The 16,334-nt window shown below is 39.7% G+C and overlaps 1 protein-coding gene across 1 annotated transcript in view; it reads left to right on the forward strand.

The window, feature by feature from the left end:
- LOC110959292 (solute carrier organic anion transporter family member 1C1-like) overlaps nucleotides 1-16,302 on the forward strand; it is a 46,762-nt gene extending 30,460 nt beyond the window's left edge. Inside the window, exons 10-15 of the mRNA XM_022206105.2 lie at nucleotides 388-583; nucleotides 3,644-3,809; nucleotides 4,799-4,971; nucleotides 8,993-9,057; nucleotides 9,308-9,425; nucleotides 11,317-16,302. Coding sequence (XP_022061797.2) covers nucleotides 388-583; nucleotides 3,644-3,809; nucleotides 4,799-4,971; nucleotides 8,993-9,057; nucleotides 9,308-9,425; nucleotides 11,317-11,554 — 956 coding nt within the window. The 3' untranslated portion in view covers nucleotides 11,555-16,302. The remainder of the gene's footprint in view (nucleotides 1-387; nucleotides 584-3,643; nucleotides 3,810-4,798; nucleotides 4,972-8,992; nucleotides 9,058-9,307; nucleotides 9,426-11,316) is intronic.
- The last annotated feature ends 32 nt before the right edge of the window (nucleotides 16,303-16,334 follow it).

Here is a 16,334-nt window from a genome sequence, read left to right on the forward strand (position 1 = left end):
TTGTAGCATAAAATGAGAATATCTAGGTTCATGTAGTCACATCAAGGGAAATGGCTGTGCTGACCAGACTGGCTGCATATGAAAGAGAATGTAATATTAGGGACCAAAGCTAAAGACATTGGAATAGATAAAAGACTTTGTCTCCATACTGATGTTAAATGAAGGTAAAATTAAGCAGTGCTCTTGTTTGATCATGGCCACTTGGAACTTGTTTAGTCTTATTTTTCCTCTGAAAGTCTCTCAGTAGTTAACTTCACTGCAGTATTTACAACCATGAAGAAGATTTTGAGCTTTGATAAAATATGAGAGTGTATTGTTCAACTTTGATCGTGCTGTTAAAGCAACTTGGGTAAATTCTGATCATGCCTTTTGTTCTCTTTATTTCAGGTGTGATAAATATCCCAGCTGTGGCACTGGGGATGTTCTCAGGAGGTCTGCTGATGAAGAGGTTGAAACTGAACATCATGGGAGCAGCCAGGTTTGCCTTTGGCACCTCTTTAATTGGTTACATCCTGTCACTGTTCTTCTTCGCAATGAGCTGTGAGAACGCCAAGGTGGCCGGGGTGACGCTTTCATACAACAGGTGAGCCACAAATAGCGGTGTGTTTGGGGACCACACATCACGCAGACCTCTGTCTGTTGTCTTGAATGCAGATATTTGTTATTCTGAATCCACCAAACCCAGTACAATTGGTAATCTAACAGCCAAATGAGTATTCTACTTGGAGAAATTCAAGTACATGTGGTTCGGAAATAACAAGAAATTGCATTTTTTACAAGATGAATCAAGCCCAGAATTGAGTGGCCTTGATGAAATAGATAATAGATAATAAATAAACTGAAATAGATCTGTGTCACTAATATCAAAGTTTGATGATTTCATAATTTTAAAAAGCAAAACAAAAGTCATACATTTAGATTCTCAGTGAACCACAACATGGTATTCTTGAAAGCTTAAGGCAACCGTTCAGTTTTTTTTTTTTGATACCAAGAGACTTCTTAAAGTTCAGACTAATGAGGAGTCTCAGATTTATATTGTCAACCCCAACTCACATGGCTAATGATCTATTAACAACTAGGGCTGGACCCGAATATCCCGAATATCCGAATATTCGTTCGCTACGGCATTATCCGGATATCCGGATATTAATTTGATAACCGAATATTCACACCCCCGCCACCGTCGGACGTCACCAGGCGGAAAGAATATGCAGCCTTACTGTCTTCCCTCCACCTTCTGCCCACATCAGCTCATCTCGTCCTGTGATCACAAATAACATATACACATATGTCTATGTGATCACCCCTTTCTCCCCCCAGATGAAAATATTCGGAGCTCGTCTCTTCTCTGCGCCTTCGGCCCATTTCGGCTCATCCCGCCGTGTTCTTCGGCTCATTTCGGCTCCTCCATTCTTGTTTGTAAACACCACCCGAATGGCCGGGTGGCTGCCGACTCTGAAGTCAAGCTTCACTTCGTTGCATAAACACAAGACAAGATGCTGAAGACTGGTGTTTGGGAATTCTTCAGTTTAACTAAAGACTAAACGAGGGCAAAATGTGGACCCGGGAGACCAGATGAACGGATCCGAATATTCGGGCCGTCTCCGCCTCCGCCGCGCGCAACATCCCCCGCCCCCGCCGGTTGGACGTTAAGGTGCGGAACGAATATCCAGATATTCGTCTTTAATAGGGCCCGAATATTCGGAGGTCAGAAACCACTATTCGGGCCAGCCCTATTGACAACCCATGACTTGCATGCTTTGAGGTGTGAATGGCTGTGCAACTGCTAGTCAGGGATGACTTAAGATGCTAATAGTGGTGAAACTTTCTGGAGAAAGCCATCGAGACTGCATTACAACTACCTGATAATTGGTGTCAAAGACCCCCCAATTGTTTGGAGATGGTTGTTCTAGGTTAACAGAGATGGTTTCCTTCAGTCCTCTCTCAAATCATGTGTCCAAGATCAATGTCTTCAAAGGATTATCCCTCATCCTTTAGATGCAGGTGAACTGCTGAGTCTTGTCCTGAGGAGCTGGTTTCCCCCTTGTTTAGTCATGTGTTGTCTATCTGTTGTTTAGTCTCACCTATATACAGGTCTGTGCACTACTTGCTGCATCTTAGTGCATTTACAGTGTTAGAATGTCAGCTTGTGTGTGGATGTTTTATCCTGAACCAGTGTTTCAGTGTTTCTGGATCTGAAGTGCACTCCTATGTTTTGTTTGGATAAAATTCTTCTAAATAACCCAGATACACCAGCTATATATAGATCTTGGATGGGTAATAGACCACCAGCCGTGTGAGTTGAGGGTGACAGTATAGATCTGAGTCTCCCCATTAATCAGTTAGATTGAAGAAGCCCCTTGATTGAGAGGTGAAACATCTTCAAGAACCCAAATATAATGTCCACTTGCTTTTTACTGAAGCTCTTAGGGTTAACATGACCTAGATTACTGAGAAACTACATGGACCACTTCTGACAAAAGTCAAGAGTGAGAAAAGTGAGAATGTAGACTTTTCTCCAGGCAGAACTGGGACCGAATGGGTTTCCATTTCTATGGTTACTGCACATGAAAGAACAGCAAGAGAAGTGCCAACAAAACAAGCCAGAACATGCAGGCTGGTACGACACATCGTCCACAACCAGTGGGACATCACAACTGATACAGAAAAAAATATTACAAACTAGCAAAAATGGTCCTGTGGGTGTGCCCAGTGCACCGCAGTCTTAAAACTGAACAGCAGAAGATGCTGAAGTGACTCTGCAGGCAAAGAAATTACGAGCATTGCTAATTAACTTGGGAATGTGGTGAAGCTTGCACACACATTTAAAATCCAATACCACATGTAGTAAATAAAATGTTCAGTTTTAATGAGTGAACACTGTCCTGGCACCAACATTTTCTAAAAAAAAAACAAAAAAAACCCCTGTCAAATACAATCAGTTTTCCTGCATCACTTCTTCAGAGCAGTTATATTTGATATTCTAACAATAGTGTATCAAATGACTGTAGAAACACATTTACAGAGAATAAGCACCTGCATCTGCAGTTCCCCTCTGCTTTATGAAGCTTGACAGTGCATTTCAGCTCACTGTATAGCTGCAATTCTGGTTCCCTCTCGCCCCTCTCATAGCGTCGCTTTCAGATGGTGTTAGTACAGTTAGCAACTAGCTGATGAACATTAACAGGTACAGAGCCACATTTTCCCTTAAGCAAAGACCAAACAGTGGCCTGAAAGAGAGTGACTTAAATTTCCCTGCTGGTCAGGAACATGGCTCCAGATTAATGATGCTGTTTGCTCCCCAAAAAAGTCCCACACGATCAGTTACAGCAGGTTTAACTTGTTAAAAATGGTAATATAAACCTTAAAAGAGCACATTATCTCTGAAGATTGTCTTTTTGTTGTCCACCAAATGGCTTAAAATGCATGAAGTATCTGCTGTTTCTGCCTCATCAGTGTGCAGTAATCTTTTCCCTAAAGAATTAGATGCACGCTACGGATTTAAAGTTAATACTGATTTTGTAATGAGGGATGTTGGTAATTTATATTTAAAAAAACGAATTTTAGGTAATACCAATATATGATGGTAGTAAGGAATATGGCTCTCTCAGATGCACTTCTTCGTCTGCTCTCTTTCCTCCAGCTTGGATGCGATATCTTATGATAAACACTCAGTGTTCACAGCCTGCAACTCAGACTGCTTTTGTTCATCGAGCGACTGGGACCCCGTCTGTGGAGAGAATGGCATCACATATGTTTCTCCTTGTCTTGCTGGCTGCACTGCCTCTGCCGGCTCAGGGAAAAACACGGTACGCTGACAAAGGACTCAACCTATATAAAATACTACACATAGGAATTAAATGGGAATTATAGCGGTACAGACCTCAGTAGTGCGTTGGCTGCGGCAGAACTTAAAACACTTTTGCTTGCCAAGTATATATAGCGCAGCTTTGGCCGGCTCTGAGAAATAACATGACAACAGCTGAGCTTATGTTAAACATATGCTTAGTTTGAACCGCACACTGTTGTTATCTTGTAGGTTTGTTGGTGGTAACTTTACTGCACACAGAGATGATACAGAGCCACCTGTACATGTCTGTGTAGTCATTTATACTCCGCTGTGAGAGTGAATTAAGTTTCTACCACTTTTGCTGTCGAAACATAACAATCCCTCTGTCGTTGTTGGAATTTTTATAACATGCAATGAATGCTATAACTCAGATAACCTTGCTACACCTTCTAAGTGGTTTAATTTCCTGTTATTTTGTAGATGTATGCGAGTGGCATTATTGTCAAACTTAGCTTTAAAAAAGTGTTTTTGTGTCACTTCATCATGACTCTAAAATGTTGGAAATGTCTCAGATTTAGGCAGTAAATCAGAGATCTGGGACCAGACTGGGTGGGGCTTTACTGTACATGATTGGACTCTATTTTTGAAATCATTATTGCTGATGGCAGCTCATAGCAGATCCTCCAACAATAGATTCAGTAGATTTTAGTAGTAATCTCCTGCCGCATTCTTTTAGAATTATAAGAAAGAATATAATGTAGGGCCAGTAAGTCAGAAAGTTGCTTGTTAGTGCTTTATAAAAAGCAAAAAAAAAAAATCACCCACAATTGCTAAATCTTTCTGACTGCCTGAAAACAAAGGCAATAAACACTACAAACTACTGCACCACACATTTCCACTTGTATATTTGTAAATAGTTTGTATTTTTGTGTCCATATATATATGTGTGTGTGTGTCTATATCCTGCTATACGTGGTCATGTGTGTGCGACTATGCATATCTCTCCAGGTCTTCTCTAACTGTAGCTGTGTCGGTGTGGCCGGTAACTTTACGGCCAGTACAGGTCAATGCCCTCAAAAGGACGACTGTGACAGGATGTTCCCGTACTTCTTGGCTCTCTCGGTCATCACCTCCTTTATCATCTCTCTCGGGGGGACACCAGGCTACATGCTTCTCATCAGGTTAGATTTAAGCTTGAAGTAACTAAACTGCCATTGCTTACACAGATACAAAGTGTCGTTTTAGCAGTAATGTCCTGATGGCCATTATTTCAGTGTAGCACAGCTTTTTGGTTGGGAAATGTAGCGTATTTGAAAAACAAAGAAACTTGAAAGCAGATGAGAGCAGGCAGCAGCAGTAGTGTGAAATAACTGCTGTTTTAATGTTTGTTCTGTACAGCAGACTAACTCATTAAAATGCTATATAGGCGACTTTATCATTATGACATTTGTAGTTTCATCCTCTGAACCCCAAACAGTTTCTGGACGTTTTCTGCTCACATTTTTAATAACTGGCCTCATTTTTTACTGTAATATAAAGTCCTACTGCTCTATGGAAACAAGGGGAAACGGCTTTTTGTGCAGTATAATAAAGTTACGATGCCATAAATCACAAAAAAAAGGTGTTAAGTACAAAAGTTGATTTTTTTCTTTATTAATTGTACAAAAACTTATAAAAAAATGCAATCAACAAGTGCAACACTTTATCAAGTGGCCACAGGTGTTAGTAGCATTGGAAAATGGTAACTCTACAAACTATGCATATTTTACTGCATTCATTTTAAATGTATTTTATATTTGTCTCCTAATTCGTTCTCTGTAATCAAAGCTGGCAGCCCAGCACAGTTCAGCTGACAAGTCTCTGAGTTTTTGTCACGTGACTGTTCCAAGCTGACACATTCATATCTTTACGGTTGTTCCAAGTAGCAAAGAAATCTTTGTTTTGTTTTTGCAGAATCTGGTTTGAACCAGTGGTTTATATTTGGAGAAGTTCTAAATGAGACATGTAGAATTAAATTATTTTCATGAAATATCACAGTTTTCAGTTGGGTGTTAGATAATTTTCTTTTTTTTTTTTTGCAGCTAGCTGGTAAATTATGTTTTATTTTTTGTGATTGTTTTAAAGATACACACAGAGAGCACTGTCTTTAAAAATGACATCTAACCTATGTTGTAGTCAGTCTTCCGTTGTTGATGCGTTCTGTGTGTTTTTGCCTCCTTTCCAACTTTCAAAAGCATTTCTTGTGTTATTCGTAGGATGCATTACAGTGCAAATGGTGCTGTGTCACATTGTACAGTATGGTGACCATTTAGGACATGAGATACAACAGCAAGAATAAATAAATAAATTAATACTTATGTGATCATATAAATGTTCTGTTTTAATTTGTACCTATCACCATTAATTAAAGACCACACTTGCCCTTGGCTGCTGAGGCCTTTCTCCATTTGTTTAGCAATTGAAATTATGTGTCGCTGTGATTGGCACAACTTTTCAGAACAATGAGGTCACTGATGTGACTGGTTAAGAGGAAACGATTACCCACCACCCTGCAGTGTACATTGCACTTCAGCCAGTCCTCTTTTTCATGTTGCACTGTTAGACATGACATGTGAAGAAATACAAGGCTTGGAGACACATGGTCCTTGTGCAAAAGACCCACTACTGTGCACTTGTGGTAGTGCTATCTTGCATGGTCAATATAGAGCCCATGGCCTATGTTCCATGTGACATGCATATATACGTTTACGGGTTTTATACTGATGCAACTTCAGATCCAGCATAGGTGATTTGGACCCCTGAGAACTACATGATTTGTGCTGATTTCAGAAGCCCTTTTAATGTCAACAAATGTTGGTAATTATCCTATAGGTTAGTAGAATTCTAACTTGTAGCAGTTTTTGTTAAATCGGTTGTTCAGAGGCACGTTCAGATTCTGTTAGAATATTTCTATAATTTACTGCTATGATTCAGGTATATTTAGATGTTTTTTACAGGTTTGCAGTGGGTTGTTCATTTCTGATGCTTTTCACAGAACTTATGTGACTGATTTGCTCATTTCTAGAAATCATAGAAAGTGAATATTTATATTTTGCTTCCTGAAATGTTAAAGCCTTCAGAGACAATTATTCCAGCCATTTACAGCTGACTTACTGGTATTGGCAATACTTCTCTACTTGTATTTGCCTTTGTCTGTGTGATCCATGTGGCTTTGTCAAAAAAAACCTGTTAAAAAACAGCCTGTTGAAATGGTCAGTTGAGGATCACGGAAATTCTCAAAGGCAAATCTCTGACGTGTTGCCTAGAAATAAGTTTAAGAAGATTGTTGAGAGCAAAGTGAAAAAGAGCTGCTGCTGCTAACTTGTTGACCCGGCTGGTCTTGCAGGGGGAGCACATTAAATGTTCGTGAGAACACTGGTAATTACCTGTGACAACAGGTACCAGTTTCCACAAAGCACATCCTGCTGAGTTAAACAAAACCTGAAATGCAACGTGCTTAGTGTCAGGTATGTTACAGATCTGTTCTTTAGAACTACGAGCGCTTTGGGTATCTTTCAGGTGTAGTAAAGCACCATATAAATACAGACCATTTACCATTTACATGATCACTTTTAGTTAAGTTATAAACTCTGTAAGAAGCTGCCACAGAATGATAACTTTGTTGAAACTGAATCAGTGAGTTGTGTTACCAGTGACAATAAATGCTGTTTGGGGTTGAAATAGTGAACTCATCCTTTATTCACTTATGATGATAACTAGCTCTCCTCATACAAAAGAAGTAGGTCATGACACTCTGCTGCATCTCTCCCACTCATTTTTCTCAAAGGAGACTGTGAGGCATGTCTGTAATCTCCCGTCCCTGCACTGATGATGGGTAGTGAAATAAAGTGTCAAATTAGTATGACAGGGATATGGCTTTCTGAGTGCAATCTGTGGGTGCTCAGGCTTCACAGGCCCTGACACTTCTGTAATCAGCAAAAGTAATGGAGGAACGTTTTGGCTTGCTGGCAAGAGGCTGGCTCTTCTGTGTTCCGATTCAATTTAAATCAATTTTGTAGAAATTATTGTCATTCGGGGCGTTAAATTCTCAGTGGGAACAGTCAAACTGAAAGGTAATGGTATAAATCTAATAATCCTTGTGACTGTAATCTGAAGCACCTCTGTGTGGCTAATCATCTGAATTAACTCCGAGCATTTCATCTTGGATTCAGTCTTTCCTGACAGCTGGATTAGAAGGATTCATTTGATAACACAGATCTTTCTGCATCCTGTTATATTTGGGTTTTCTCGGTAGCTCCGAGGTGTGGATGAGCCTGCGAACTGAAACACAACCAATATGACTCACACAATAATTATGTTTTCAAGGAAAAATGATAAAATCTAGTTAATAAAATACAGACATTTTGGGGTTTTACTATGGGTATTGCATGAGTATATATACAGTAAGGGCTGCATGGTGCTTCTGTGGTTAGCTGGGATAGGCTCCAGTGCCCCACGGCCCGACAGAGGAGTAAATGGTGTATAAATAATGGATGGATGGATGGATGGATATATACAGTATACATGTGGCTCTGCCCAAAATCATGCACAGAGCAGTAGCTGTAAAACACTCTGTACAACAGCAGCCTCTGCTGGCTGATTTTTCACTTTACATAGAGACATAAGACCTTCCATAGATACTTTTGCATTTTTTGTCCTGTTTTGCTCTCTCTGTATCTCCATATATATTCAGATACTGGTGTTTTTCCCATCAAAAAGCGTGAATAAAAAGAATTTTTACATCTACTCACAACATGTGAACCCAAAGACACACACATACAAGATCTCCTAAAGCCATGTCAGCTGACCCTGTTGGAATGTTACGGCCTGGCAAGAATGTAACTACTCTGTGTACTGTGTTCTCTTTGTTTGATTGTACTGCCTATTTAATGTGTTTTCTTCATCCCTCTGTTGATTTCTGAAATGGTTATAGCTTGCTTTAGAAGATGGTAACATGCCCCATAAAACATTTCTTTATCTTAGGGGACATCAGCTGTTTATAGTTTGTGTGTACAATGGTGTCTCCTTGTCTGTGGAGCAAGAAAACAACTTGGTTCACTGAACTTGAACATGTTCTGTTCTGTGCTTTGGACATAGCTGACATTGTCTAACCATTTCCTGATGATATTCCCTGAAAAATGTTTGCAATTTCTCTCCGTGCAGGTGCATTAAACCCCAGCTGAAATCTTTGGCCTTGGGTTTTCATGCTTTGGCTACACGCACCCTTGGTAAGTCCCCTTCTAAGCCCATCCTGTACTTGGCATGTCTTAGTCACTTAGTGTTAAGGTAAAATGTGTTACCCTTGGTTTTAAATTTGTTTGAAGACCATTGCAATGTTTTTTCCCCCAAAATGCATCTTTGCCAAAATGTCAGTGCTTGAGCCAGGTGTTTATTTTGACTGCTCTGAACAGTGCTGCCAGAATTTGAAGTTTGTCAGTTCTAGGAGATGTGACTGTGAAAATGACTGTGTTCTTGCAGCAGGGATCCCTGCACCCATCTACTTTGGAGCGATCATAGACACCACATGTCTCAAATGGGGTCAGAAGAGGTGTGGAGGTATAGGAGCCTGTAGAATCTACAACACTACTGCCTACAGGTAGTACTACATGCACAATATTCAGTCTGATATATCTTTCAACTGTTTTTAGTCATAACATTCAGAGTTTGATCCATCTGTCGTTGTTAGTCATCAGAACATTCAGTTAATTTTGCATTCTTGGAATGGTCTACTTAAGACTTTTTAACCTATTATATTTCTGCATGCAAAACCTGAAACTAATTTGAAGCAGAATATCCACTGAGTTCATTAATGTTGGTAAACATTTGACATTTTTGTCTAAATCTGTTATAAATCTAAATCTGTTATATATGAAAGCAATGCAAAGAATCAATATTTATAGAAAAACTACTCAAGCCGCAAATGGTCAGTTCTTTGTTTTTCAAATGTTACATATAGGCCTATACTATGCCATGTTGCCATGTAAAAACACCTACTGCCTAAATGCCATAATGTTCTCAAATCATACCCTTTTAGGGACACATAACCCTGTAAAATCTGAACACACACTTGAAACAAACACATTTTTAGATTCAGACACTTTGTGAGAATGTTACAGAACTTCAAATGGGATCAATCTATGTCAATTCAGGCAGAATTCATTAAATATGTTGCTGCATTGACTCAGATTTTATTCACTCTTCATACATGTGTTCACTGGGGCCAAAAATGAAGGTTTTTTTGGCGTCATTTGGAGAATTTTGGAATTATTTTATACCATGAAAATTCTCCATTTGTTGGAAGCCACATTTTGGTTTCAGTCTCTCCAGGAATATAATTCCAAAAGCCATAAAATCTGATGTGGACAGAAAAAAAATCCAGCAGATCCAAATGGAGTTGCTCAAGCAGATGCCAATTTTGAATTACTGGAATGGAAAATAGTCCACCATCTTAAAACTAGGGTGTTAGTCGGGCTCCAGAAAGTTCCTGTAACTCTATGTATATGAATGTATCCATGTTTCCTACTATCTTTGGTCGACATTTCACTAATTTAGAGGAAGGTACAAAGTCATATGTGGCAACTATGGCAAGTCATTGTTCCAGTTTTCTGCTCTTTTGACATGTCAAACGTTTTTATAGAACTAAATTCTGTCTTCCTAATAGCAAATAAGTGAAGATGATTTCTGAAGTAAGGGAGTGAAATAACAGACTGACCTAGTAGCTAATTGGGAATACTTCAACAGTGCTACTTTTCTGAGATATGAGCAAATATTTGCCAAAAAATGGTACTTTTTAATTCCTGTTTAACAGCCCACAATTTACTACTGAATCATGTTTAGCCATAGCCTCGCCGCGCTAGACCCATGCTCTGAAGACGCAAGGGTCTAGGCATGCTCGACAGGGAGGGAGGCGGGCTAAAAGGTTGTCTTTCAAATCACTCTGCAGCAATTGGGTAGGTATACAACCAATCAGCGCAACGAATAGGCTCCTAGAGCGCCGGAAATCAGAGGATGCGGTAGTTCGGTGAAGCCTTATTTATACAGTCAATGGGTGAAGCTCAAGTATATTACAGACATGTTAACAGAAAGATTATTCAGAGTCGGTGCTAATGGAGCTCAACGACTGTTGTCGTTTTTGTTGTCGACCCTGGCAGAGAATTAAATTTGTTGCCGTGGGTTGTCTAGCGCGGCTAGGCTAGTTGTTTCCGGTTGTTTCTGTCAGAATCGTCGCGCCTCTGTCGTCACTTAGTTACACCCGCCTTCTGACTCAACACTTCATGGTGATTCGTCGGCCAGTTTCAGGAGCATCCAACCTCGAGCCTTATGGAGGGTAACTAGACCCACCCTGGCAGAGAATTAAATTCGTTGCCATGGGTTGTCTAGCGCGGCTAGGCTAGTTTAGCCATATTCTGAATGAAGAAACATCCATCAGCGAAAATAGGTTGAATTTTCATCAAATCACTTGTTCTTTCTACTTCCTTGCTCCTCAGGATAGCATACCTGGGCCTGACTCTGAGCCTGCGGACTATCTCGTTTATTATATGCATCCCAGGCTTCATCCTGCTCAGTCGACAGCTGAAGGAGGAGGAAAGAAGCGGCATCCACGGAGCTCTGACCAACGGCGGAACTGAACTGGAGGCACTCAGGAAGGAAGAGTTTGTGATTTGCAACTCTGAGCAAACACAACACACATCAGACAACAGCACAGACAGACAGACACGGCTGTGACGGATCTGACAGAGCTGACCCCCTCTTGTCTCTTTCACTCATACATATACAGCCACAGTATGTACAGAGTGACACTGTACACGTGCACACACTCACATGAACGAGATTTGCAGGGAATCACATGTTGTATCTAATCATCTCATCTATGGCATAAAAAATTCTATATTTGTACTACTGGACCTGTGAAGGCTTTGCGAATTTAACACAAATTTGATATAACTGAAATAGTTCTTGAATGTACATGCTGTTGTTGTTCTCTTTTCCTTAAGAAAACCGTACTGATATTTTTCAGTTTTAATGCTGGCACAAGAGATCAGACAGGAAATGTGACTCGTACAGACTACTGCAAAACTATTGTTGAACACCAGCATTAATTAAGCTGCCTCTTAAGTTTTTCTTCCTGACGCCAGTGTTACTGAACAGAAGAGGTAAAGTGGCCTTAGAAACCAGAGCAGAGGCACAACACACACACACACACACACACACACACACACACACACACACACACACACACACACACACACACACACACACACACACACACACACACACACACAAATAACAAAAAAGGGCCTTCAAAAAATGACAGGGGATATTTTTTTCTGAATTTTAAATAAAATATACACAGGTTAATGTAGAAATACGTGCTTGGACATGTATTTCAGCCACTTAAACAAGACTTTGCAGTTGTCTATTTGACGCATGTGCCTCATTCCCTCAACAGTTACCTCCAAATGTGTGTGTCATCTGTCTTGCTGATGGTAGACAGCAATTTTGTTACATTTTGAACAGAGGTATTTGAGTACTATTTCATACTACCTACAAGTCTTTATACTCATTCAGCGACACAGGTTTCATTTCTGACTGACTAAAACTTCTGCCTTTTCCCTAAAGCCCACAGTTAGGTTTCACTGTAATGCAGTTTGTGTTGTGCGCGTTCTGGATGTGAACTTGTTCCTTTGGTATTCAAATTCACTAAAAATGGAAATTGTGTTTTGCTTGTTTAGTGGAGGTAGTTCTGGTTTTAATATCAGTGATGACTATAAGGAGGCAGCTGTATTTACTTTCAGTAAACAGCGGCCAAATCTGTCCCTAGTTTTACATGATAGAATTGGGGGAAAAAAATATTGTAATCAGAGTACACAGCACAGTAAACGTGTTTAAACAATGAAAATGAGTATTTATTTAAAATTGCCCAAAATGATCTCTATTGGGCTTATATGGTTTCATAGAGAGACTAACCATTGTTGTGCCTTGGATGAGGCATTGTTAATACCGTTGTAAAAATTATAAATGACATAGTGTTTATTGTCCTAGTCTTTGGGCAAAATCCCCTACTGTGTGTAAAGTGTTACCACTTTGTATTTGGTGCCGATGTGTCAAAGCTCTGCTTCCTCTTCTCCAGCCATTGATTTATATGTGTCACTGGTTAGTTAGTTTTTATGCTGTATTGTTTTATTGTGCATATTTTTGTATGTGAAAGAAGTCAGCTGTGCCATATCCTGAAACATCAAGGTCTCCACTCAGGTTTTTCCTATCGGTTTATTCTCATAAAAACTCAAAATCCCTTTTTGTGAAACCAGACAATAAACTTTCAAAATAACGTCAATCGATGAGTAACTGTAAGACAGGAGCAGGTGTTTATTTTCTCAGACTTTTTTAACTTTGGGGCCAGTTTTCGGGTCTTTCCAAATGAGAAATGAAAAACATGTTGGATATTTTCAGCACGTCTGAGAGCAAACTATCAAATATTCGTAAGAACTGACATATAGAATTGGGGCTGTGTTCAGGGACTAGGTTAAGTTTGAATAGCAGGATGAGAGGAAATGGACTTCTGGTTATGTTTTAAAACACTCTAAATACCTCACAAGGTTTTGCTTTTTTTGAGTGCACACAAATTGATGGCCAAAGTACTGATATCAAATATCAAAATATTTGCTCCATCACAACATTCTTCTTTAGTACAATAGTATTTGGATCTTTGCTGCCGTCGCACAATACCGGTGCTTAACCACCGCTCACATTCAGCGTTTACAGAGACTTTAAACCTGTTGGAAAGTAAATACTGGACAACCTCACTCAGTACCAATCTGTAATCGGTATCATACAGAGATCATTTAGAATGTGTTTGATTTGAAATGAGTTCTTCTGATCTTTTCTTTATCTCAGCCCATAATAGAGTTGATGTCAGGTATGACTTAACCACCACTTTCACCTTTTGCCACTGCAGTCCTTGATTAAGTGATCAACAGAGAAAAGGACAAAAAAATACCCCAGGTTTGGCAATGATTATAGAAGTACATTGAGAAATATCAATGATGCACTAACATCAGAAATGATGGCATTAGTCTCCTTTATATATCACTAAATTAGCTGCTTTTAATAAACAGTATCTTATATTACTGCTAACCAAAACGTGTATTAAAACCAAATGTTGTGGTATCGCCCAACCTGAACAGCAGCTTTACCTGTTCATGTCTGAGTGTGAGCATCTTTTCAAAATAAAGTGTAGCCTTTGCTATAATAATAATAATAGTAGTAGCATAACCTTTGAATCCTTAATGAAAATAAAAATGCTCACAATGCAGCACATGTATTGTTCATCTGCTGTAGGCTACGGATGTCTCCACACAGAGGGCATAAGAAGCTGTTTCTGACAGTGCTGAGGCTGCTCTCTGGTTTCATAGTTAAGGGGAACTTAAATGACAGTATTAAACTACTGATTCTCAGTTGTCTTATTGTTGCGAAAAGGTGATAGATGGCCTTAATGTTATTTAACACTGCATCAGACAATATTCTCTAGGTTAAAGGAATTTGGATTAAAGCTTTCACAAACATGAAACTCAAGTCTAAACTCTTAAACTATTGTAGGACTAATTTGGGAAAGTCCAAGTATAGTTTGTGTCGCTGTCAGAGAGAAGCTCCGCTGAGAGCTCCCACATAACATAAGAAGATATTCACCAAATCAGAAAAACACGGAGACTGTAACTTTTACTTGCAAGGGTAACACAGCACAGTGTAACAAGACACATTAGTGCGAGCTACAAAGACTGCTCCCATACGAAGTTTATTTTATACACAAGCAGGAATGAAGACATTGCATAAGATAAGAAACAGCTCGAGTTACACAAGGGGGTGTGCTAAGCTGAAAGAGTGGAAATATACTGGGATGTGGAGACTAGGGAGAGAGAGGGAGAGATGTGTGCAGATGGAAGTGAGTGAGTGGTATTCTGATAAAATAGTCATGTAAAATACTATGCACACACAGTTAATGCTCTAAGGCTTGATTATGATAAATGTATTTACAAATTCAACTCTAACAGTCGCTCAGCTTTTACAAGTGTAAATATGGAGATTTTTAAGATAGATCTAGTTTGTTTTTGTCTGTATGGAGAAATTAAACTCATTTTTTTCAGTAAAAGTTGTCCTAAACCTGAAAGCAGGTCAAAAATTGCTTTTATAACTAGGATATTCAGAACTGTTCCAGCAATTCAAAAGGATAAAAAGAGGATCTGTTAAAACTGTCGGTGAAGTTTCCCTTAACTGGTGAACAGCAAGTAAACTACAGGGTTGTTTGTCTCGGTTATTTGCAGTTTTTTCCATATCAGGCTACTACAGTTTTTCATCAAACTGAAAAGTGAGTTTGATTTGAATTCAGGTTATTCCGAGAGTCAGTGGTTGTTGTCCTCCAATTACCATGGACTTACACTTAAAGGAGACTTCAGTAGAGAGGAAAATGGAATAGGGAATGATCCCCAAACATAGCATCCGTACGTCAAAGAAAATTTCCTGATGATTTATTTCTTGAAAAGAACGGGAGCCCACCTCATTTCTAAAACGGACCCATACCATTTTTCAACTTGCAGTATGTGGCGACTGTGTAATCTTTTGAATTCAGGTTCATTTTCAGGCACAGAAAGACTCAGAGAGAAGCAACAAGAGGTTTAGAGGAAGACACTCATTTTCTCAATAATGTAAGGAATTTACTTGCATTAAAGAAATCAGAATGTAAATAATTTTTAGGGCTGGCCCGAATAGTGGTTTCTGGCCTCCGAATATTCGGGCCCTATTAAAGACGAATACCCGAATATTCGTTCCACCCCGTAACGTCCGACTGGGGGGGGGGCTTTTACACAGACGGCCCGAAAATTCGGATCCTTTTTCATTTTTACAAAGTTCTGGCCAACATTTCCTGATGACAGATTGAACCCAGTGTAAACCGACCTTCGTTTGCCTTCGTTTTGTCTTCAGCAGAGGTCTTCAGCATCTTGTCTTGTGCTTATGCAACGAAGTGAAGCGTGACGTCAGAGTCGGCAGCAACCCGGCCATTCAGGTGGTGTTTCCAAACACGAATGGAGGAACCGAAATGAGCCGAAGAACACGGTGAAGTGGGCCGAAGGCGCAGGGAAGAGACGAGCTCCGAATATTTACGTCTGGGGGGAGGAAGGGGTGATCACATAGACATATGTGTATATGTTTATGTGATCACAGGACGAGATGAGCTGATAAGTGCCGATGTGGACCGAAGGCGGAGGGAAGACAGCATATTCTTTCCGCCCGGTAACGTCCGACGGGGGGTGGGGGGCGAATATTCGGATACCAAATTAATATCCGGATAGTACCGTAGCGAACGAATATCCGGATATTCGGGTCCAGCCCTAATAATTTTCTTGGATTATTTTTGTAAAATTTCAAGGAATATCTTAAATGTAACACTAAAATAAAACTTTTAATATGCAATCAAATAATGCTGTTGGTGTCATTTATTGATTCCGTTTAT

The sequence above is a fragment of the Acanthochromis polyacanthus genome, chromosome 13 (genome assembly GCF_021347895.1).
Source record: "Acanthochromis polyacanthus isolate Apoly-LR-REF ecotype Palm Island chromosome 13, KAUST_Apoly_ChrSc, whole genome shotgun sequence".
NCBI classification, from domain to species: domain Eukaryota; kingdom Metazoa; phylum Chordata; class Actinopteri; family Pomacentridae; genus Acanthochromis; species Acanthochromis polyacanthus.